This window comes from Podarcis gaigeae, assembly GCF_964106915.1.
Source record: "Podarcis gaigeae genome assembly, chromosome: 14".
NCBI classification, from domain to species: domain Eukaryota; kingdom Metazoa; phylum Chordata; class Lepidosauria; order Squamata; family Lacertidae; genus Podarcis; species Podarcis gaigeae.
In genome coordinates, this window is record NC_139690.1 from 7,766,095 (window position 1) to 7,788,770 (window position 22,676).

Sequence of the window (22,676 nt, forward strand, 5' to 3'; positions counted from 1 at the left end):
ATATGAGATGAAGGATTAGGCATTTTCTCATATGGTTTTAAAGGGCGATTAGACAAATTCACGAAGAATCCATCTATCCATCGTTACTGGTCATGATAGCTCTATGGAACCTCCAGAATCAGAGACGCTAGGCCACTGAAGATCAGCTGCTGGGGACAAAGTTACTGATATCAAGCCTTGCTTCTAGGTTTCAGAGATTGACCTGGTTAGTCACAGTGGAGAACTGGATGCTAAACTAAATGGCCCTATGCACATTTTGTAGGGTGGCAGTCAAGCCAGCCCAAAGAGTCAATGTTGCCCTAGAACAAGATGGGGAAATCTCTGGCCCCTGGTATCGCTAGACCCCAGCTTCCATGGGCCTCAGCCATCATGGTCAATGGTTCAGGGATTGTGGAAGTTGTTAGCATATGTGAGGCTAACAATATTAGCATATGTGAGGCTCTAACCAGGAATCTCAATGGCCACGTGTAGAATTTGGTGGATATATTTGGGACAGTATAGTATCAAAATGTCAGAGCCCAGACTTGGATGAGAATAAGAAAGCCTATCCTTGGGCATTTTGATGGCCTAGGGAACAAGTCCTAGGGAACAAGGAGAAATTCCTCCCTGCTGTACTCAAGACTCCAAGAAACACCAAAAGGCACATCTGTCTGATGCTGCTCAGCATTCCATGCAGCAGGAGTGGGCAGGAGGGTTCTCTGGTCACTGGTACCCCAGACAACCTGAGGATCTTGGGGCAGGGACTCATGCCATGGGATGACCAGGACAATCTGATATCTTGGTTGGGCCAAGAGATCTCGCCCAGCATTAATGGGGTGGAACTAGAAGGGTGGACATATAGAAAAAAGGGGTGAAAGCAGAAAAAAGGAGAAGGTTGTTTTTTTAAAAAAAATCAGATGACCACCCCCATTTTCCCTCTGCAATTTGTATTAAATTTGAGGAAATTGGAGGGACCCTTTTACTCAACATTTTCTCTTTCTTCCCTTCTAAAATCCCTTTATTGCTGCTACTATTTAAAAATTTGGAGGCAGAAACCTTGCTGTTAGTTATCCACAGATCTCCCAGTTGTGAATGTCTGGCACCTATGAAGGTATGGGCTACTCATGAATATCTAGTAACTTGATGCTCCTCATGAATGTCTTGTCATTCTTGATGTTAACTCTGCATCCTTCTGCTACCCATGAATATTATGGCCCTGTCCATCCAAATACTGGCTGTGCTTCTCATTCTCCAGCTCCTGGTTATTCCGTGTTCTGATGAAACAGATGCCCTTTGGCTTACCACCATGCATGGGTTCTCTTACACCTGCCAGCCACATTGCACCGCCCTCTGAGTGGCCATGCGCATTCAGCTGCTGCCCAATGGATGCCTGCCATTAGCTCAGGGCACTCTCTTGCAAGGAGAGTGCTGTAGTCAGCTTGCCTCTTTCAATAAATCCACTGCTCTATTAATAGCTGGCTCTGCTAGCAGGGATTTGGGACTAGGTGGAGAAGCAATGCAGGAGGAGAGAAAGAGAGAGAGAAAGAGAGATGGAGAGGCCACAAGAGCCAGGTTGGACCACAGGGGCCACAGAGCAGAGATGCGATGGGGTGGGAATCAAAAACACAGCTGGGAGCAGAAAAAGGGGGAGGCAGGATGGGATATACCCAACAGCATTGATTACCGTATTTTTCGCTCTATAACACGCACCCGACCATAACACGCACGTAGTTTTTAGAGGAGGAAAATCCGTAGGCATGCCACCCGTAGGCATTTCCTCCATAACACGCACAGACATTTCCCCTTACTTTCTAGGAGGAAAAAAGTGAGTGTTATGGTGCAAAAATACGGTATATTCCTTTGCCACAGATTAATGGGAAGAGAGAGTTGAAGGGTACAACAGAAACAGCAGCTAATGAGTTCATTTTAAATGCTATCGTCTATAGCCCAGGTCTGTTGTGAGCCACAGAGTTCTTCAAGTTCCCCTTTCCAGTGGAGGATTAATTGCTTGACCAAAGTGAGTGCCTTGTGTTTAAGTTTTCAGGGGAAGAGGCACAGTGATACAGCATGTGCTTTGCGGCCAGGAGGTCCCAGGTACAACCCCCAGCATCTCCAGGTAAGATTTGGAAAGACATGCCTGAAACCCCAGAGAACTGCTGCCAGTCAGTATAGACCAGTATTTCTCAAACTTGTGTCCCTAGCTGTTGTTGGATTACAGCTCCCATCACCCCTGATTACTGGTCTTGCTAGCTGGGGATGATGGGAGTTGTAGTCCAACAACAGCTGGAGGCCCAAGTTTGAGAAACACTGGTAGAGACAATACTGAACTAGAAGGAGCACTGATCTGACATAGTATAGGCAGCTTTCTATGTTCCTAACTGACTTCATCCAGCATTCTATTTGACTGTGACATGGTGATTCTCTTGAAGAGTCAGATATCACAGTGACATTTGTGATCCCTGTTCGGAGCAGAACTCTATTGTTTAGATTTGAAGGGCAGCTCAACTCAGCTGGGGAGGGGAGAAAATGCAATGCAATATAATGCAAGATCTCTGAAAACCAGATCAGAGTTGGCATGCATGTTGAGAAAAAATATTCTGCATGCATGGACCGCAACTCAACTCAACTCAGCTTCCAGCTGCTGTTTTCCAAAAGGTTCAGCAAAGGAATTATGTGCAACACAATTGCATCTCCTTTGATGACAGAGGTTTTGGAGCAAAGGTTGCTGACCAAGTTGAGGATTGCATCTCACAGTTCACATTAACATGTGTGAACCCCAGCATGACCCTATATTTTCAAGCAGAAATATGCAACACAACCATACAATAGCTCCCATGAGAACTAAGGCACCCCAATGGAAGTTAGAGTGGACATTCAAGACAACAATCTGGATTTCAGGTTCAATGATCACCTTGACCTCCCTGCACCCACTTTCAAAGTGGAGGAGAAAGATGCCCATTATAGGGTAGCCAACATGGTGCCTTCAAGAAGTTGAACTCCAACTCCAATCATCCCTGCTAGCCTGGGATGATGGGAGTTGGGGTCCAACTTCTGGAGCATGCTATGTTGCCTGTTCATGGTGATCATAATGAGACACCTGGAACAAAATTTCTCAGACTTGGTGTTGATTGGCAGGGCTGGCCCTACTATTAGACAGCGGGTGCTGTGGGATGGGAAGTGGTGACAAGATGTTGCAGGACAGAGTTGTGTGTGTACCATGTGATCTCCCCTGTTCTCCTTGAGGTAGCCTGATTCCCTCAGGTGTAGTAGAGGACACTGACCCACTACCAATGTTGATGTAAGATTCAACCACCAGTCTGGTCAGCTTCTCTGCATGGAATGGGGTGGTGGGGATCTTGCTGGCCGCATACAACATAGATGCTCTACCACAAATGCAGATGCTTTGGGCCTTTCTCATTCTGAGGAGCAAGGCCCTCTACTTTTGCCCCTAAATCCTGCTCTGATGGCACTGATGTCAACACATGCTGGCTAAACTTCCCTTTAGATCGGTCATACTTTCCTACATATCATTAATTTTCAAAAACTGCCTCCCCCACTTCAATATTCACAAGCTAAGCTGGTTCATCCTTTATGTCGGTGTGGGAAAAGGCATGCAAGAGACTCATACCTCTTCTTTCCTGAAGTGGGATCTGTAGATCTCACTCTTGTTCATGGGTCTTGCTATGGGAGCATCCACACATCCTTCACGTATTACAGCCAAAGCAGGAAAAACCAAACTCCCCTCCCTTCCTCTTTCTGTCCCTTTCTCATTTTAACCACCACATCTATGGTATATGTGTAACAGTCAACATTCCTAGCAGTGCCATATATATCATTTGTGTGTGACATTTCTGTCCTTCATTTTCTTATGGGCCACTGGAGGCATGACCCTATGAAATAGGGACCCATCTGTCACTTCTTCAGTCTGTTGATGGTCCACCATCTAGTAGCTGGTGATCCAAATGAGGTGGCCTTGCCCTCCATCAACTTTCACCACAGGGCTACCTAAGGATCATCTTGCCCAAAGGGAGGAGAGAGCTGGATTTCAAAAGGACTTGTTACCTGCATATAGTTTTAATTTATGCTTATTTTTCGAACATATCTGTGCAAATTCCTTTGTGAGGCTCACCTGAAAAGTGGTATATGTGTATCTTAATTTGTTAAAAGAATCATAAAAAAGTTAAATTATCCTGATTGTGAGTGTGTAACATGATACGTTGACAGGGTAGTCATGGGCAACAAGTCTGTAATGGGCACAGACTTGTAACCAACTGCAGCCAGATAGGTCACTGACACACAACCCTTGTAATCACTCAGTGCCCAAAGCCTTTCAGATAAATGAAACTATGCATGGCACTTTGAAGTGCCATCAACTGATTGTCAGCCATTGCACAGAGCTGTGGTACCCTGACAATCAATTGGTTGCTGGGGCTTAAAGAGCTGCATATGGCTCTACGCAAACCCCAATGATCAGCTGACTGCCAGGCTTGCAAAGAGCAGCACCTGGGGGTGGGGGGTGGGCATTGCACAGTATTTGGGGGGTGAATGCAAATCCCTTTTTGGCCTAGCCACTTCTTTGCCTACTCCACACCTGGTGTCACAATGTCAGCTCAGAGGGTGCTCACCACAACCCAAAGGGCATGGAACATGCTGTTCTATCATCACATATGTTCCTTCCTGTTTTCCCTCTATTAATGGACAAGATGGACCATTCAGGTATACAAGGCCTATATAAATTACATCATTAATGCTGGCCGTTTATAATCAGTGCTGGAATATCAACCCATAGGCCACTTCTGTTTTTCCCTTGGGAGTTTCACTCCTGGAAAGAATGAAGTGAGAGGCAAAAGCAGAGCCAAATGCTGTTGCTTCTCACCTCCTCTGGCATGAAGGAACAGCTATTTTTACTATCTCCTGCCTCCCTCTCTCTGTTCACCTCTCAAGTTAATATGGCAAGACACAGCCAGCCCCTGGGGTATACAGTCAAAAAGCCATGGCATCTGTAGGAGCCCAACCAACAGTCACATTCAAAAAGGCAAAGGAGTACAAAGTCCTTGAATCCTCCTCTCCCTTTTCTGATGCACTTTTCTGTGTGAACACTTTTCTGCAGATCCACTCATGAAGGCACCATGTCTGTCACATACACATTTCAACACTATAGATTGGGGAGAAATGCAATTCAGCTTGTGAGCCCATCTAATGGGCACTATCCAAAGCAATACACCACTGAAACTCAGCCAACCTTCGAAACCGGCGCTTTTCCGAATTTTGCAACGCAGCTCTTTAGCCAAATAATGTACATAAAATTATGCACACTGGGGTAGTGTGAATAAAAAGGCATAAATTAGTGAGAACGACATACAAAAATGCATTGCATTAGGAAAAATTGCTTTTCAAAAACATGTATACTTGGAGTAATTGGTGCACAAAGGCTGGTGAATTTTCATGACTTTTTGAGTTAAATGGAAACAAATTGTGAAGAACTGAACCTAAGCTTGGAAAAATAAGAAACTGAGGAACCGAAATTGACAGATTCACCCATTGCTACTCAACACTCAAACTAATTACACCAGTTAAACTGTCAACCTCCAGATGGTTTGGCCTACAACTCCAATCAGCTCCAGCCAGTCTTATGCTTCACCATAGAGCAAGGTTGGCAAACCTGTGACCCTTCAGATTTTTCTGCACGCAGCTCCCATCAACCCCGATGATTGACTGTAGCTGATGGAAGTTGGGAGTCCACCATCATCTGGAGGGTCGCATGAGGGGCCAACAGAAATTCCAGGACCCTGTGTGCTAACCATGGATTGGGCCCTCGGCCTCACTCTCAGTCAGCTACTTCAGTTTGTGCATGTGAAAACTAAAACAAGCCTTATCTAGCTAGCATCTAGCATACTTCCTTGGTGAGTCTCATTGTTCTGTGTTTTGCAGCAAGTGAAGCTGTCGTATAAGTGATGTGGGGTTTTTATTTTTATTTTTTAAAAAGTTTAGATCAAAGTAGGGAGAAGAAGGAGATCTGGGGTCTGACACAGAAGATGAGGGCCGCAATGGGGAGCCTCAGGCCTAGGCTCTGAATGGGGCCCTCCATGCCTCTCCATCTAGCCTTCAGAAGTCTCCCTAGGCCACCCTGCTCCCCCCCAGGCTGTTTCCCTAGAAATCTGATGACGCCTCTTACTTGCCTGGACAGAGAATGCAGGGGAGGCTGGCCCATTGTGGTGAATGGAGCACCGCCCCTCAACCCTAATCTGCCCTCAGCCAGCTCCTGCCTACCTGCCTTCTTCTAACCAAGTGATGGCACTGCTCCTGAACAGGCTTCCCTTTTGGAAATCTGTATCAGCCTTAGCCAACCTGGTGCCCTCCAAATGCATTCCAACTACAACTCCTATCAGCCCAAAGCAGCTGAGAATGAGAGGGGCTTTAGTTCCAGACATTGGGAGGGCAAGAGATTGGGGAAGGCTAACCTGGATGCACAAATACCAAGGATGGCTGGGGAAGGGAGCAGGTTGCCTAAGGTGACGTTTCCCTCTTCTGCTCTGGTCTTCAGTCCTCCTTCCTTTAACATGCTTCTGTTGCTCACTTCCATTATGGACTCTGGGGGAGGAGACAGACAGACACAGAGATAAGGGTGGCCATGTGTCCTGTTTTACAGTCCTTTATTTGAAGGAGTCCTCTAGCTGAAGAGCTAAACAGAATCGTAGGAAGGGACCCCGAGGGCCACTTAGACCAACCCCCCGCAATGCAGGAATCTCAGCTAAAGCATCCATGACAGGCGTCCATCCAACCATATGGTCTTTTGGGGATGGGCCACATCTCAGTGGTACAACATCCGCTTTGCAGGCAGAAGGTCTCAGATTGAGTTCCTGGTATCTTCAGGTTGGAAATCTGGAAACTCTGCAGAACCACTGCCTGGAACCCTGGAGAGTCACTGCCAGTCAGGGTGGACAATATTAGGCAATATGGACCCATGGTCTGACTCAGTAATAGTCGGTTTCCTATGTTCCTACAAGAAAGGAGAGCAGGGGCCCCGATGCTACTCATCAATAGCTCCTGGAGAGTGAGCAGGCAGAAAAACAGGCCACCTGGTCAAAGTCTTCCACAATAGCATGAGATGGACTGCATTTCTATTTAAATAATAGCAAATGTTTTTCAGACTGCTACCTATACATATAAGTTTTCATGTGTGGTTTTTATGCAATTCTGTGTCCTTAGGACTGGGGGGTTTGATGCTCAAGTGGCCACCCTAAAAGGCACTGTTTTAGTTTGGGGAGTGATTTCTCCTCTTCACCCTCCCCTCCGCTGTCTTTTGGCTCACCAAGGGCTCCCGCTCATGCTGCTTTGCTTGGGAGCCCTGAGTCTAAGAGAAAGAGATCCTCCCTTGGGCTGTGACAGTGGAAGATAATGGAGCCAAGGGGGAAATACTAGCTGAGCCAATCAGTTTGCTTCCCAAGCCATGATTCTCTCCCTTCCAGGGTGAGCAGCAAGTTAAGAATGTAAGAAGTCCAGCTAGATGGGGCCAAAAGCATTCCTAGTCTGGCATTCTGTTCAGCACAATTTCGGCCAACCCTAGGCCTCCGAGAAACTCACCTACGGCATTTCCCTGTTGTTTACACCTGGTACCTGAAGCTCCAAGCTACACCGACTCTGGTTCTGGAGGTGTTATTTTGTTTATTAAAGTTATATACCACCCTTTGCCTGAGGATCAAGGGCATATATTTACAGTACAAAAGCCAAAAATACATAACCTTTTAGCTATTTTAGCTGCCATGGCCAAGAGATTAGGGCAGATGGGCACAGTATGAATTTGCATATTCCATTTAGCCCCCCCCCCCAAGTAAAAATAGAGGGACATACCCACAAAGAAGCAGAGGGGGGACTTTCATCCTCTTATTCCTTCAAAAGCTATCTAACCTAGATTTTTATGGATACCTTTTCAAGACATCACCACTGGGCCGCCGCCTCTGCCCCAAATCCTACATTCACCCTAAGGACCCTTCTTTCTTTGGACCAATGTGCTCTGGAAGAATGCCTCTACTTTGAAATTTGACTCTTACCTCCCAGAACAAATGGGTTTTGGGCAGTGATGGAAGTCAGGAGGTTGTGGTGGGATGAGCTGTTGTGTTAATAGATGGTGTGACGCACCTGATGTCCAAGAGAGAGAAAGCCGAAATTTTGCATGAAGAAAAGTGGACAAAGCTATTTTGGGGGGGAAATGCGAAACAGACTTTGGTCACACCCATGCCATGCATTTGAAGCAAAACACACACACCAGTCCTGGGAACTGTAGTTTGCTAAGGGTGCTTAGGAGTTGTAGCTCTGTGAGGGGTAACGTGCAGTTATTGGGATTCTTTGGGAGAAGCAATGAGCTTTAAATGTATGGTGTGGAAGGAGGAAGGTAGATCTATGGTAGAGCATCTGCCGTGCTTGCAGGAGGACCCAGGTTCAATTTCTGGCATTTCTATGTAGGCCTGGGAAAGGCACCTGTGCAGAACCATGGAAAGCCACACCTAGTAAGTGCAAACAACACTCAGCTCAATGTACCAACAGTCGGACTCTGTGCAAGTCGGCTCACTATCTTCCTATAATGTTCACTGTGGAGAAGTGGATGCTGGACTAGACGGGCCGTTAGCCTGATCCAGAAGGCTGTTCTTACGTCAGCGCCCATTAGCAACAATTACACAAGAGTAATTTGGCTTTTCTGGGCAATATTTGGACAAATGAGCAGAATCATCCTTCAGGTCGATGTCGCAACAGCAGAGAGAGCGTCAGTACAAGCGACATTTTTACACGCCTTCTTCCAATGACTCCTGCGAGTGTGCTAAGTCGGGGGACCAGAGTCAAACATGCAAAGCAGCACCAGTGTTTTTACATTCAAATAAAACATGGCAGCCACATGCGCATGATGGTATTGTGTGGCACACCGGCACCTGTTTGGGTTTTTTTTTTTTAAAAAAAAAAATTCTATCTATCTATCTATCTATCTATCATCTATCTATCTATCTATCTATCTATCTATCTATCTATCTATCTATCTATTGGAATATTAAAAATGGAAGACAACACTCCATATTTCTTCTCACCCCATGTAGTGTGGAACCAACATGTGAAGACGACAGGAAACTTGGAGCAACAGGGCAGAATATTTTTCTTTGTAGAAGACTAGGTTTTTTTAACCAAAACATTAGGTCTAAATTTGGGGTTCGTTTTATACACGGGTAGTGTTGAGGGGTGTTTTCTCAATTTGGACTCCCCCCCAAATAGGGTGCGTCTTATACATGGGGGTGTCTCATACACGGAAAAATATGGTATTTGCAGCACCAGAAACAAAATCATGTCTCTGCTCGGCCTCACTGTCATCTGCCCCACACCTCACAGGTTTGCACAGGGACTCCCCTGTATGACTCAGTTCCCTGCCCACCCCCATGCCAGAGGTCAGGTGAGTAGGAGGGACTTCCTGTGCTGGCCAGTTCATTTCCTGCCCATCGTTCTCCCTCCATCCTCAAATATGCCTTCACCCCTGGCTTTTCCATCTTGCACACCTTCCCTCTTTCTCTGTAGCTAGATTTAAGGGGAGGGGCTGTTGCTCAGTGGTAGAGCATCTGCCCTGGGTTCAATCCCTAACATCTCCAGGTAGGGCAGGGAGCGACACCCTGTCTGAAACCCCGGAGACCCGCTGCCAGCCAGTGTACGCAATACTGAGCTGGATGGGCCAACCGCCTCAGGCAGCTTTCTATGTTCCGATGCTCTTGTGCAATAGTCCGATGCTCTTTCCAATAGTCTCGGGTTTCTGTCCTCCATTTTGACTCCTAATCTAAGTTGCACCAACCACACCCACACGCCCAGGCCTTGTCCTCCTCGGTCAGCTGCTGCCCGGCCTGAGCTGCAGGCATGCTCACTCGTTTGCCCCCACCCACCCAAAACACCTCGAACTGTCAGCTCCCCGCAATTTCACATCCATACCAGGAAAAAGAAAATCAGGCATCTCTTGCACGCACGCTTCAGACAAACACTGTCCCTTGACATGCTGGATGCAGACAGACACAGGAGGCATGGGCTTTAGTCCTGCTGGGCAACCCCCCCCCTTGCTGATTGGGACACCCCAAGATGTGCAGGCTAGCATCTCTCCCCCCCCCTTTCCACCCTGCCCCCTCCCAAAACCCAACTCCGCCCAAATACCTGCCAAAGACAACTCTCCCCCCCACCCCCAAAAAAGCCAATCGGTGCTCCTGAATGTGTTGGCGGCAGTCCCACCCCCCCTGGTCTTTTCAGAAACAGACCCCCAGAGACCCCAGCTACACTCGCTGTCAGCCTCTCCAGTTCAACCCTCCACTGCTCCCAAAATGGATACGGTCCTCTAGGGAGGGGCTGTGCCATCTGGCAGGTCCAATGCCCGGGAACAGGGCAAGGGGGCTTGAGTGGCAGACAGCCCCCCGCCTGGGGAGGGGAAAGAGGTTGGGCCCCCGGCTCAGCTTGATTCCAGACAAAGGCCAGAGAGAGAGAGGGAGAGAGGAGATCCAGACAAAGGGAGGGGTAAAATAAAAAGGGGGAGGAAAGGGAAGACTCAGCCTACCTCGATGCAGAGGAACTTGGAGCCGGCTGGCATCCAAATCAGGGGCACCCGGCTGGCAGTGGGGACCATGAGCTGGGGCAGCTGCATGGTCCCCAGCTCCTTCGGCTGCCACTGCCGCTTTTCGGAGTCGGCGAGGAAGCAGAGGCACATAGGCATACACACACACAAGCAGGCACTCTCTCTCTTTCTCTCTCTCTCTCACACACACATAGAGAGCTGGCTGTGCTGCTGAATACATCACAGTGTCAGCCACTGGCAGGGCTGGGGGAGGGGTGGGCGTGGGGGAAAACAGCTCCCAGCCTTGCCAAGGAAAGAAAGTGCAGCTGGCTTGGTGGATGGAATGAAATGTTTCAGTCTCTTTCTTTCTCCCTCTTCTCTCTGTCTCAATGCCCACCCCACCCCTGATTGCCACCTCTTTGCAGACCCCTCACCAGTCGCCAACATCCCCATCCCTGCGTTGTGTGGCAGAAGAGGAGGAAGAGAGAGAGAGAAAGAGAGAGAGAGAGCGCTCAGCCAGAGGTAAAAAGGGCTCATTGTGGCCTTGAGTAAGCTTCAACGGACTTGCCAGCCCCCCTTTTTCCCTACCATGCTCCCCCAAAATTTGGCACCGAGGAAATCTAGGTTCTGCAGGCAAAATAAACCATGCCCATATTAAGCATTCATGCATGCTTTCTTTTAAAAAGGAAGGATAATCAGTTGGCATCCGTCTGTCTCGAGAAAAGAATATACAGAAGTAGAATAAAGAATTTGGGATTTATTTTTTTTAGGAAACTGCATTGGCAGATGAGGAGCAAGGGGATGGAGACTGAGGCTAGACTGCAAGGGTGGTGAAGGAAGGATGGAGAAGAAAAAACTTGGTTGTGTGATGAGGAGTCAGACAAGGCATGCAAAACTCCATCCATGGATTACTAAACAGAGCTATATTTGGCAGCACATAACAATCAAAATTATATTTTTTCCCCCATGAGGACTAGTTACTTGAATTTTCAGAGAGGGGAAGAATCTTTGTCCCCCCCCCCCCCCCGTCTGGCAATATGCCATACCAGAAACATTTTTTTTGTATGCTTCACTAAATGGCAGTATGTTTGGCAGCAGGTAAAATGTAAAAGGTAACGGTAAAATTAAAATGTAAAAAGGTAAAGGTATAATGTTTTATATGTTTTCTTCAAGAAACATGAGGACTAGCTACTTTGGTTTTATTAGGGGGAAATCTGTTTTTCCTCTCAGAATCTCATACTAGGAGCAAAATTCTGCCATTACATTGTGAGCTCACAGACATGCAAGATGTACACTACCCAAAGTGCCTTCGAAAGGGAGCATCCTCAGCTGATCTTAGAAACTACAGTCCAAAGTCTTAGAAACCACAGTCCAATGAAAGGCCAAGAGATGCCCGATTGCATATGCAAGAGCTTTGTAGACTGAAAGCAGCCAATGAAGACCTTGGAATACCAGCAAAATATGCAGTCCATGACCCATCCGTAGAAGGAGAGTGACTGCTGTTCCAGACTACTGTATATTAATTATTATTGGCAACAGGAGGATCAATTGACACTCCCCAGAAGAATCATAGCATATAAAGAGCAAAAGAAATGTTTCCAGAAAGAAAGAAAGAAAGAAAGAAAGAAAGAAAGAAAGAAAGAAAGAAAGAAAGAAAGAATTGAATTAACATCCCTCACATGAATCTCGTTACTTCTCAATTTCAACTTTTACCTTTGATGGAAGTTTCTGCTCATGGTCTGAATTTGTCCTCCCCACCCCCTTAAAAATAACCCTTAATGTACTGACAATGCTCTACTTAGCTTGTCCAATTCTGAGCCAGGGTTCCCTATCACTCAGCTTGGGGAGGTGTGTTCAATGCCTATAAGTGGGAATAAAAAAGGCCACTGGGCATGTGCAGAGTTAGTTCCTTCTCATTGCTAACTCACACTTCTGGGATATGGAAGACAGGCTTCATGGTAAAAACTGGGTTTGACAAACCCACACCAGATTAGTTATTGGTAGCTAATATCCATGACAGCTAAACAGCCTCCATGTTCAGAGGCAGTGGAATCTTAAATATGAAATTGCAAGGGATAGTTTCTACTTACATGGCCTCTTTGTAGACTTTCAAGAGGCATCTGACCACTGTGGGAAATGAGATACTGGCCTAAATCAGCATTCAGTCTGATCCAACAGGACTCTTCTAATCCCACTTCCACTTAATTTATAGGATGGTGACTCTATGGTCCTCCAGATGTTGAACTCACCCCTGTCAGCATGACCAAAAACTAAGAAATTTTGGTTCAGCCCTACTGCGGAGTAACCACAACAGAACACAAGGCAAATATGTATAGGCTTTCACTGCATATACAGACTTTAGCTGAGACTCTGGGTTGGTTCATGCAAAATGACAAATCATTATTTGCTATTACATGAACAATGCATGGAATCACTTTCTTGCTCCTTTCATCCCTTGCACAAAGTAATTAACTTCATTTCTGCCTAGATTAGAGTAAATCATAGCTTATCATTATGTCAAGACGGACAAACCATGGTGTATGCTTGCTCTCTGTACCAGAGTTGGAAACTGTGGTTTGACACGCAGACTGAGTCTCTGTGGCACATTCCTCTCTTTTTCTATACCTGTAATAGCCATACATTTTCTTGCCTCTAGAGGCCACTTCTCCCACAGGAAATAAAAGCCTGTATGTGGCTTGATTTAAATATAAACAAGATTTTTAATAGTTCTTCTCTATGAGCTGGTAGAGAGTCCAGCCACGTCTGTCTCTGGCAGAAATTCTCCACCCCTCTTGAGTTCCTCATGCACTTCTATATATTTTGACTATTATTGGCATTGCAGGTGCCAACATCTGGATCTCATTGGTGCTTGGATGGAAGATGATCTGAGAACTCATAAGCACACAACATAATGGAAGAAAACTGAGGGGTAAACAGAATGCCGGCTTTTAAATGGGTATTTTTGCACTGCTCGCAACAGTTCCTTAGATTTCCAAAGTTTGAGGAACCCTGATACAATACATACTTGTTTTCTAAAGCTTTTGGAGAAATGTAAGGTGTTACTCTAGTTTTAATTGATGTTTGGTTTTAGATTGCTTGATTGGGTGCTGTTTGATCCATAATGGTTTTATTTTTTTAGGGTTGATCTTTTTGTTTGTGTATTTTTTCTCATCTTACTTTGGCAGCTTTTAATAATTATAATTAATCGAAGTAATAATAATAAATTCATTCCTACGCTCTCTTACCTTTGCAGCTAAATTCTTGCCTATTGAAGTAGTCAATAGCCTGGAGAATCTTTAACTTCAAAGAACTTAAAATACTTATATACTACCTCTTATTAAAATAATGTCAAGGCAGTATATTATTCAACTAGACTCAGCCAGCTAGAGTTGCTTGCAGTGCTGCTGAGAATGTTGTCACCTGCTGTGCCCCAAAGTGACCACTGAGAGAGGACTGGAGCCTATCTGAGATAACTTTGCCCAGTTCTCCCCCACCTAATGTGGAGCTGTCTCATGTGACCCTTAAGGACCAAATGTGTCAGGATGCTGTCAGTGGCTCCTGGCTGTTGCCCAGGGAATTATAAAGACAAGGGAAGGTTTCTAACCATCCTTTTTTATTTAGTATTTACAGAGAGAGACTATAGAACCCAGCCTCTTGGATAATGGCACTATCCCAAGGTAATCTCCACCTCCCCCCGTCTCTCCCACTTCCTGATTCATCACTTCTACGGGTGCTGCTACATGCCCTCTGTCTTTGAGCTCTTTGCTCTCCTATTTTCAAGGCTCGCCGGGTTCTGTAAGATGAAGGGTCTGGAATGCTTTCTAAAGACACCGTGTCCCTCAGCTGCCACCCCTCTGCTGCTTCCTCCTCCTCTTCCTCCTCCTCCTCCTCTCCCATGATTCCCCAACTTTTCTCCTCATCTGCCTCTGAGCTGTGACCTTCCTCGACCCCCTGTTGTAAATCTAAGCTGTCTTCCTTTTCCTCCTCCCCGAAAGGGTCAAGCTGGGAAGGCGGTCTCCACAATTCCTCCTCTGCCCAGTCCCTGACACTATCTGAGATCACTTTGGCCAGTTCTCCCCCACCCAATGTGGAGCTGTCCCTAATGCATGGGGGCAAAACCTCATGTGACCCTTAAGGACCAAATGGGCTCTCCAGCTCTTGGGACTCTCTCTAGCCACCCTACTTCTCCCTCAGCCACTTGGATCGGTGAGGCCATAGCTTCCCTCCATAGCTTTGCCCCCTCCTCGGCTGGAATGTTTCCTTAAACTCCTATCAGACTTGCCATGGGGTGCCCAGGTCAAATGTGTAATGTCCCCCCCCCCCAATCGCCCTCACAAGCTGGCACCTCTGCCTGGGTGAGGGATAGAAAGCAGTGTGTGATTGTGTTTAGAGAGAAACTAGCCTGCTGTGCAAAGGTAAGGTTGACTATCATTGCCCCACCCACATTTGCCTCTGGACCCACCCACCACTCACATATGGTCCCCAGGCAGTTGCCCAGAAAAGGATGGAGCCTTGGGCTGAACAATTTTTCCACCCCTCCCCTACTGGGCGATGCAGAAGCAGTAAATCCTGTTCCTTTCTAACTTCTCTCCTCCACAGCCAAGCATCCTTCGGCTCCGTGCTTCCTCTCAGTGACGGTTTTATGTATAAGCTAAACAAGTTATAGCTTAGGGCCCCACTCTCTTGGGCCCCCCAAAAAAAATTAAAGGAAAAAAACACCTGGATGTACATTTCCAAAATATAAGATAAAAAAACAAATAAAATGAAACGTACATACAGCAACAGTGTTTTGTGTTGTGTAGGCTTCTATGGTGTAAGTAATGGACCCCGTGTGATGGCCTGGGATTCCGATTCAGAGGATGAACCAGAGGAATCCCAGCCTGCACAGGAGTCCCCGCCTCCAGGGCCGGCTGAACTGGGGCAAGGCCTAGATGCTGAAGAGCCTGCACCTGTGGCAGAGCACCAGGAGCTGGCCCCAGGTGAAACCCTTCTGGCCCCAGAGGTGCTTGAGGACTCAGTGGCGTCAGGTGAGCCTCCTCCAGGGCCCAGTAACCCTTCGGCCTCTCCTGATCTGCAGAGGCTTAGGGCAGAGAGGCGAAGGGAACTGGTTGCTCCCAGGAGGAGTGCTCGCCTTAAGGCCAGAGGAGGCGGGGCTCCTGGGGGCCGGGACCGCCCCCGGCCTTAGAAGAGGATAAAAGCCTAGTCAGCCCGGTCCCAGGTTGTGGGAGCAACGTCGTTGTTGGCTTCGGACCTTCCTGTGTTCCTGACCCCTGCTCGGCCTCCTGTTCCTGACCATCCGGTGCTCCTGTTCCCTGCTCGGCCTCCTGTTCCTGATCATCCGGTGTTCCTGTTCCCTGCTCGGTCTCCTGTTCCAGCGTTCCTGTTCCCCGCCCGGCTCTCCGCCTCAGACCTCGCCCCTCTTCGTGTGGACTCTGCTTACGCCCACGGTACCTTACCCCCGGGACCAGCACACCCCGCCTGCTAACCTGCTCCCTAAAATATCACTGGTTTGCTCATTTCTATATCAATTACTTTGATAAAACACATATTTTGTTATGTGCAAATGGCTTTAGATACCTATTAGTTCCATAAATTACCATATAGCAGCCTTTCTCAACCTGTGGGTCCCCAGATGTTGTTGAACTACAACTCCCATCTCCCCTAGCTAGCAAGGCCAGAGCTCAGGAATGATGGGAGTTGCAGTCCAACAACAGCTGGGGACCCACAGGTTGAGAACTGCTGCCATATAGCATATATTCAATACAAAAAACAGTGACGATTTGTTGTTGACAAAGGACAGCTGGACATATAAAGGGCCATCAGGAGCTTAGGGCTTCATCAAACCTAAATCCAGCCCTGCTTCCTCTCCACCACCATGTGAACTCCATGTCAACTTTTGGGCTGTGCCTCCTATTTTTAGCCTCCATTACTTTAAAAATGAATAAACAAACAGATGCCAAGTTATACAATTTAACACACTTAACGTGCCATATATGCCCCCCTCTCCAATGACTTTAATGGTTTTGGTTGATCAAGCTGCCTGAAGATAACTCTGGTTCCTACTCATAGAAATCTCTGGGAAAGGTGTCCAGATTTAATTTCTGCCAAAGCTCTCTGCCTTTATGACATCGATGTAAAGGCAGCACCATCCATTCATTGAAATCCATGCTCCATACAGCCATTGCCAACAGGCACTGATGTATCATAGTGCAGAACGTTGTAAAGGTTCGGTGTGGAGTCAGCAGCACAGTTTCCGAGCAATAACTCCCTCCACCAATCTTCACATGAAATTTATGGCTATCAAGGATATAACTCTTGCCTGTGCGTGCAGGCAGATTCTGAGTCTGAATACAATGGTGTCAGCAAGGTATTTGCTTTGCAACGTGGTGGCTAGCGAAGGTCGATCAAATTCAAACATGGATGTGCAGATCTGCCACGGGGAGCAAGAGCTCTGCTCTTTGGGGAGAATGCAAGTGTTGGGTCTGGGCTGTGAAGAAGCACCCTTGGGAGAGTAGAAGCTGATGGCTAGGATTTGTGGGGCCAGCTAGTAGTGAGGACCAAGAAGTAAGTCAGAAGCACAAGGAAACCAGGTCAAGAAGCAATGGGCAGTGAAATGAAGGGTTAAGGACAAACCAAGGAGCAAGCCAGGCATCTGTACCAAAGACCAAGGACACATCAGAGCTCAAGAAGACCTCATTGCTCAAGGAAGGCTCAAATTGAATGGGAAGACCTTTTATATTTCTTCCTATCCAGGAGGATGCAATGGCTTCAGCCCAGGGACTGAGGGTACTAAGCTGTGAAGTTGTCACCAGCAGTTCAGTGCTTCACCAGATGGGGAAGTTGCAAATAGATCCAGCTGTTCCTGACACAGCAAGGGGTGGGTTCGATGCAATGAAGGCATCTTATCCATCATGGCTTTTAAACAAGTAGATCCAGAAATAAAAGCTTCATCACAGTTTTTTGGGGTTATGATTGCTAAATGGGATCTTTAAGTCCAAGAGCAATACACTTCTGGATTTAGATGTTGGCCACAGAAAAAAATCAAGGGAGTGCTGTTGCGTTCATCGCCTAAAAAGAAGACACTGATCTGTGATAATGATGAAAACAACGGCACAATAAAATGGCTATATACTGATTTATATGCATAGATGAAATGTTTGAAATAATCACTGTAATTTAAATGGAAATACGATACATCTCACCATAGCAGTGAAGACTCATCAGGCGACCTGCCTGCTGTCCAACTGCTGACTGTCGACTATCCTGCTTTTTCTTCTTATGGTTCTTGAACCAGGCAGCCTTTCTGATGCAAACAACTGGTGTCCTCCAGACATTCTTGGACTTCACCTCGCATCAGTCCCAGCCAGCCAATGATCAGAGAGGATGGGCATTGTAGTCCAACATCACCTGGAGAGCACCATGTTGGATGCCTCTAAAATAAGAGGATGCCTTCCAATAGAGGACTGTCCTCTGTCAAGTAACACACATGCCCAATCTAGCCCTGGGGAGGCTTTCCAGAGGCACTTGCCATGAACAAAACAAACAAAACAAATCAGCTGTTTGCTCCCATGGGGCTCTTAGGCACTTAACTTGCTGTTGACTCGGGAACTGTGAGACAGACATGGCTTGGTTACTCAGACATGTTACTCAGACATGAATGGCTTGGTCATTCAGACATGAGGATTATTGCATTCATTTTCCTGGTCATAATACTAGTGCTTCTCTCCCAGTTTCTCACATTCCTCTTACACTACATTACCCAGAATTCCCTAGGAAGAGGAATCAATTGTCCATCTCTTCTGGGAACTGTAGTCCTAGGAGAAGATCAGGGAGTCTCCTAGCAACTCTCAGCACCCTTAAGGAACTACAGCCCTCAGATTCTTTCTTTTTGGGAGGGGGGGAAAGCTATGACTGCTTAAAATAGTATTGTAGCACTTTAAATGTTTCGTGTAAATCTGATTCAGTGTGCGGCAGTTTCCCATGTTCCTATTTACTTCAAGAATGTACTATCCTGCCTTTCAGCTCCACAAATCCCAGGGTAACTGGCAGTGGAGAACTGGGCAAAACCCCCACAATCACTCCAAAAGAACAATATAAATTTGATGTAAATGGCAGACCAGAAAAAGCAAATCTGATAGATGGGTAGATAGATAGATGATTGAGAGGGGGGGGGGGAGATAAAACCAGACATTAAAAACAGTAACAATTATTATCATTTAGCCAGGCTTTTAAATAATTTTCAAAGCCTGGCTAAATGATAATAATGTTTACTGTTATTAATATTAGGCAGCCAGACCTTTGTTGTACTGTTGTCGCCACCTGCAAAAAATGTATTTCATTCAGGCAAGGCCACCCAGATATATAATTTGACTCTGCATATTTGTTTTTAAAATGGTTCGTTTTATCTATATTTTGATAATTATATTTAGTTGACTTGCTTTTAAAGTCTGTTGCTTTTATTTGTGTTTTTCTTAGGAATATTTTATGTAAATTTCTTAAAGGTTTTCCCCCTTTCAATTAAGTGGTGCAAGCTATTGAAAATGAGGGCAGATCCTAGCTCAGTGGTAGACCATTCCATAGTCTTAACTATGTGCTGTGTGAATCAGTACTTTCCTTTCTCTATCCTGAATCCTCCAACATTCAGTTTCCTTGAAAGAGTTCGATGAGTGATGAGAGAGAGAGGGTGTCATGTCAGCAAGGAGGTCACTGAAGACCAATGTTCCAAAACAGCCTTCTCCAAGTTGGTGCCCTCCAGATGTTTTGCACTCTACCATCAATCAGCCCCAACCACGATGGGCAATGGTCAGAGGTCAGAGCAAAACTTGTGGCAGGCACAACTGTAGGGGAAGCCTTCTCTAAAACATTATTTTCTGTGTGAGACCCTCTTCCCCCCCAACCTCATAGCCCATGCTTTTTATTTACATATTTAAATATAAATATATGTGCATGATTTAAAACATCAATGAATACCGACTGGTTCAAAAAGAAAATTCATGTTAAAAGGAACTGTCTAAACAGTGCAGTTTTCAAAAGATGTCTGAAAGAAGGGAGGGTTGGTGCCTGAAAAACCTCAACCTGCAGGGAGTTCCACAGGATACACTAAAAACTTGGTCCCTAGTGAAGGCCAAATGAACCTCAAGGGCATGAGGAACAACTGAAATCAGCCTCAGCCAAACAACTGCAGCTATTCTCCTCATCATGGTGGTAAGATATTTTAAACTCCCATTCAGATGGCTTAAAGACACGCTAATGAATGCTGTCTCTGTCTTCTTCTAAAGGAACAATTTGCACTTGGGGACCTTTGGAGGATATAAAGAAACAGGGGGAAGCAGGCCACTCCATAGCCAAGATCCTTACTTAGCTGCAGCCTGACGCCAAAGCATACTTAACATAATGATTAATCTGGCTCGGATGATAGCGATGATTATGCATGCTCTCAGTTTCCAAGGATACTAGTGGGGAATTTCATCCGAATCTTTATTTTAGAAACTGCCTGGGTGGGTTAAAGCTGTCTGTGCTGCTCTGGACATGTGTAGCAGTGATTCTGGCTTCTCTGAGGGTGCTTCTGTGTGGGGTGCTCTCTCTGGGGGCGTATGCCCAGTGTGCCTGATCCCCTCAAACTGACATGGCAGGCATGGGGTGTCATGGGCAGAGCAGGCAGGATCCATGCTAGGAAGGAGCCACGCATGGGCTTGAAACCCAACGTCACCTTTGTCTGGAGTGCAGCTCTTTATAATTTTGGCTTTGCTCCAGAGCATAGAGCCCAACGAGTTGGATGCTCTGCTGCAGACACACCTTAAGAAAGTGCCTGCAGAGGGATTGGGGGGTGGGGAGAGTTTATTTTGGTTAGGGTTTTCATGAGAACTTACCTATCTTGCAGTTTCCAAAACAATATGCAAAGTGAAACGCAGCTATGCTTTCAAATTTTCACTCCTCCAAATTTTGCGGGGCAGTTCCCCAACCAAGAGAAAGTGCATATTAGTGGGGGAAGTACACACTAAAATGCATACAGGAGTTAAAATAATGTATCAAAATGCATTCTATTAGGGGAAATTGCTTTGCAAAAATGTGTGTTTCCACTAAAACGCTGACAATTTCTCCAGTCGCAAATTGACGCAGGAATGTGGAGAACTGAACTTAAATACTAGAAAAATGAGAGACTGAGAGAAACCAAAGCTGACAGATTCATCTATCCCTAGCCTGTTAACAGATCTGTGAATGCACAATATATGATTGATTGATATCCCTAGCCTGCATCCATGTCAATGCTGCCTAAAGATGGAATGAAATGCTTCAAAAATCCATATCGGGGCCAGATAAAGCTCAGACGTTCTTCTGAGACCAGCAGGTGCTATAGTGCTTTTGAATGTAGGCATGATCCTGCTCAGCAATCTGAATCTAAAAACTAAAAAAAGTCTGATTTAGTTAAATGCAATAACCTGGTAATTCCAATACTTTACACTCCATTTCCCAAAAAACCTTCAATGCTGCAGCATCCATAACTCAAAACCTTGCTTCACAAGATTCATATTTTGGGGTGTATGTGGCACAGTTTGTGACTGTGCCATGTGCCAGCCCCGCACTCCAACCTGGGGGATTGTGGTTGTCCTATCAGCCGGCCCTTGGGTCTGCGACTGCTGCTATTGAATGCCAGGTCAGCTCTGAATAAGATTTCCCTCATCCATGCTCTGATTGTGCATGAGGAGGAGGATCTGGTTTGCATCACTGGGACCTCGGTGGGTGAGCAGAATGGACTTGGTCACACCCAGCTGTGCCCACCTAGGCGTTCGGTGTAGCATCAGGGCAGACTTAAGGGTTGGTGGGGAGGAGTTGCTATGGTCTATAGAAATCCCATCTCTCTCTCTCTCCTGACTCTCTTTCCAACTGAGCGGGGATCTAAAGTGTTTGTTCCTGGCGATGGGTAATGGGGACAGATTAGGGATTCTGCTGGTTTATCACCCACCTCGCTGCCAAGCAGTCTCCTCACCTGAATTGAGAGCTCTGGTCTTGGAGGCGGTATTGAGGACTATCAGACAGCTTGCTTAGGGAGACTTCAACATCCAGGCCATCCTGGCTCTAGAATGGCTCAGAACTTCATGACTACTACAACAACAACTATGAGGCTGTCCCAACATGTCATTGGCACTGACTATCAATTAGTTCCCAGGCCCAATTCAAAGTGCTAACTTTGACCTAAGAAGGTAAAAGTAAAGAACCCCTGACAGTTAAGTCCAGTCACGAATGACTCTGGGGTTCTGGCACCCATCTTGCTTTACTAGCTGAGGGAGCTGATGTTTGTCCGCAGAAAGTTTTTCTGGGTCATGTGGCCAGCATGACTAAGCTGCTTCTGGCGAAACCAGAGCAGCACACAGAAACACCGTTTACCTTCCCGCCGGAGCGGTACCTATTTATCTACTTGCACTTTGACATGCTTTCGAACTGCTAGGTTGGCAAGAGCAACAGGAGCTCACCCCGTCGCGGGGATTCGAACCGCCAACCTTCTGATCGGCAAGTGCTAGGCACTATGGTTTAGACCACAGCGCCACCCTTAATGGCTTAAATGGCTCAGGACCACAATAACTCAAGGGTCACCTCTTCCCATATAAACCAACCTGGAGCCTGCGATCATCATCTGAAGCCCTTCTTTGTGTGCCACCTCCGGAGCACTTGCTGATCCAACCTTTTCCAACTCATGACACCAGACCAACCTTAGCAACCTTTGATGTTAATCCTGCATGTGCGTACCAGGGCTGATGGTGCTTAAATCAAAGGTGGGGAACCTGCATATCTGCCCTGCTGTTGGACTACAAATGCATCCTTGACCATGGACCAAGCTGGCTGGGGCTTATGTGAGTGGTAGCCCAATGTCAGCTGGAGGGCCACAGGCTCCTAAACCCTGGCTTCAATGGAACATTCACCTAGAAGCCCCCATTTCAGTAAATCCTCACCTCTTTGATGAATTCTAGAAAACCATTTCATGGTTTTAATTCCATACAGTGAGTAGAAAGTGGGGGAAAGACAGCTTAAGAGCCACTTTCATCCGCAACTGATTTTAATTTGTCACCAGAGTCCTCCTGCCTTGTATCCTATTAACACTTCAGTCATATGAGTGCAGAGCTAACATGGCAATGAG

At 46.4% G+C, this 22,676-nt stretch overlaps 1 protein-coding gene across 11 annotated transcripts in view; it reads right to left on the reverse strand.

The window, feature by feature from the left end:
- CELF6 (CUGBP Elav-like family member 6) overlaps positions 1-22,676 on the reverse strand; it is a 173,329-nt gene that overhangs the window by 86,000 nt on the left and 64,653 nt on the right. For 2 of the 11 annotated variants that reach the window (XM_083712742.1, XM_083712741.1), the window contains exon 1: positions 10,547-10,778. The exons of 8 other annotated variants lie outside the window; for them this stretch is intronic. In XM_083712742.1, coding sequence (XP_083568868.1) covers positions 10,547-10,702 — 156 coding nt within the window. In that variant the 5' untranslated portion in view covers positions 10,703-10,778. Of the gene's footprint in view, positions 1-10,546; positions 10,779-22,676 lie in introns of those variants that run through there. One more of the 11 variants, XM_083712743.1, reaches the window with a different exon arrangement.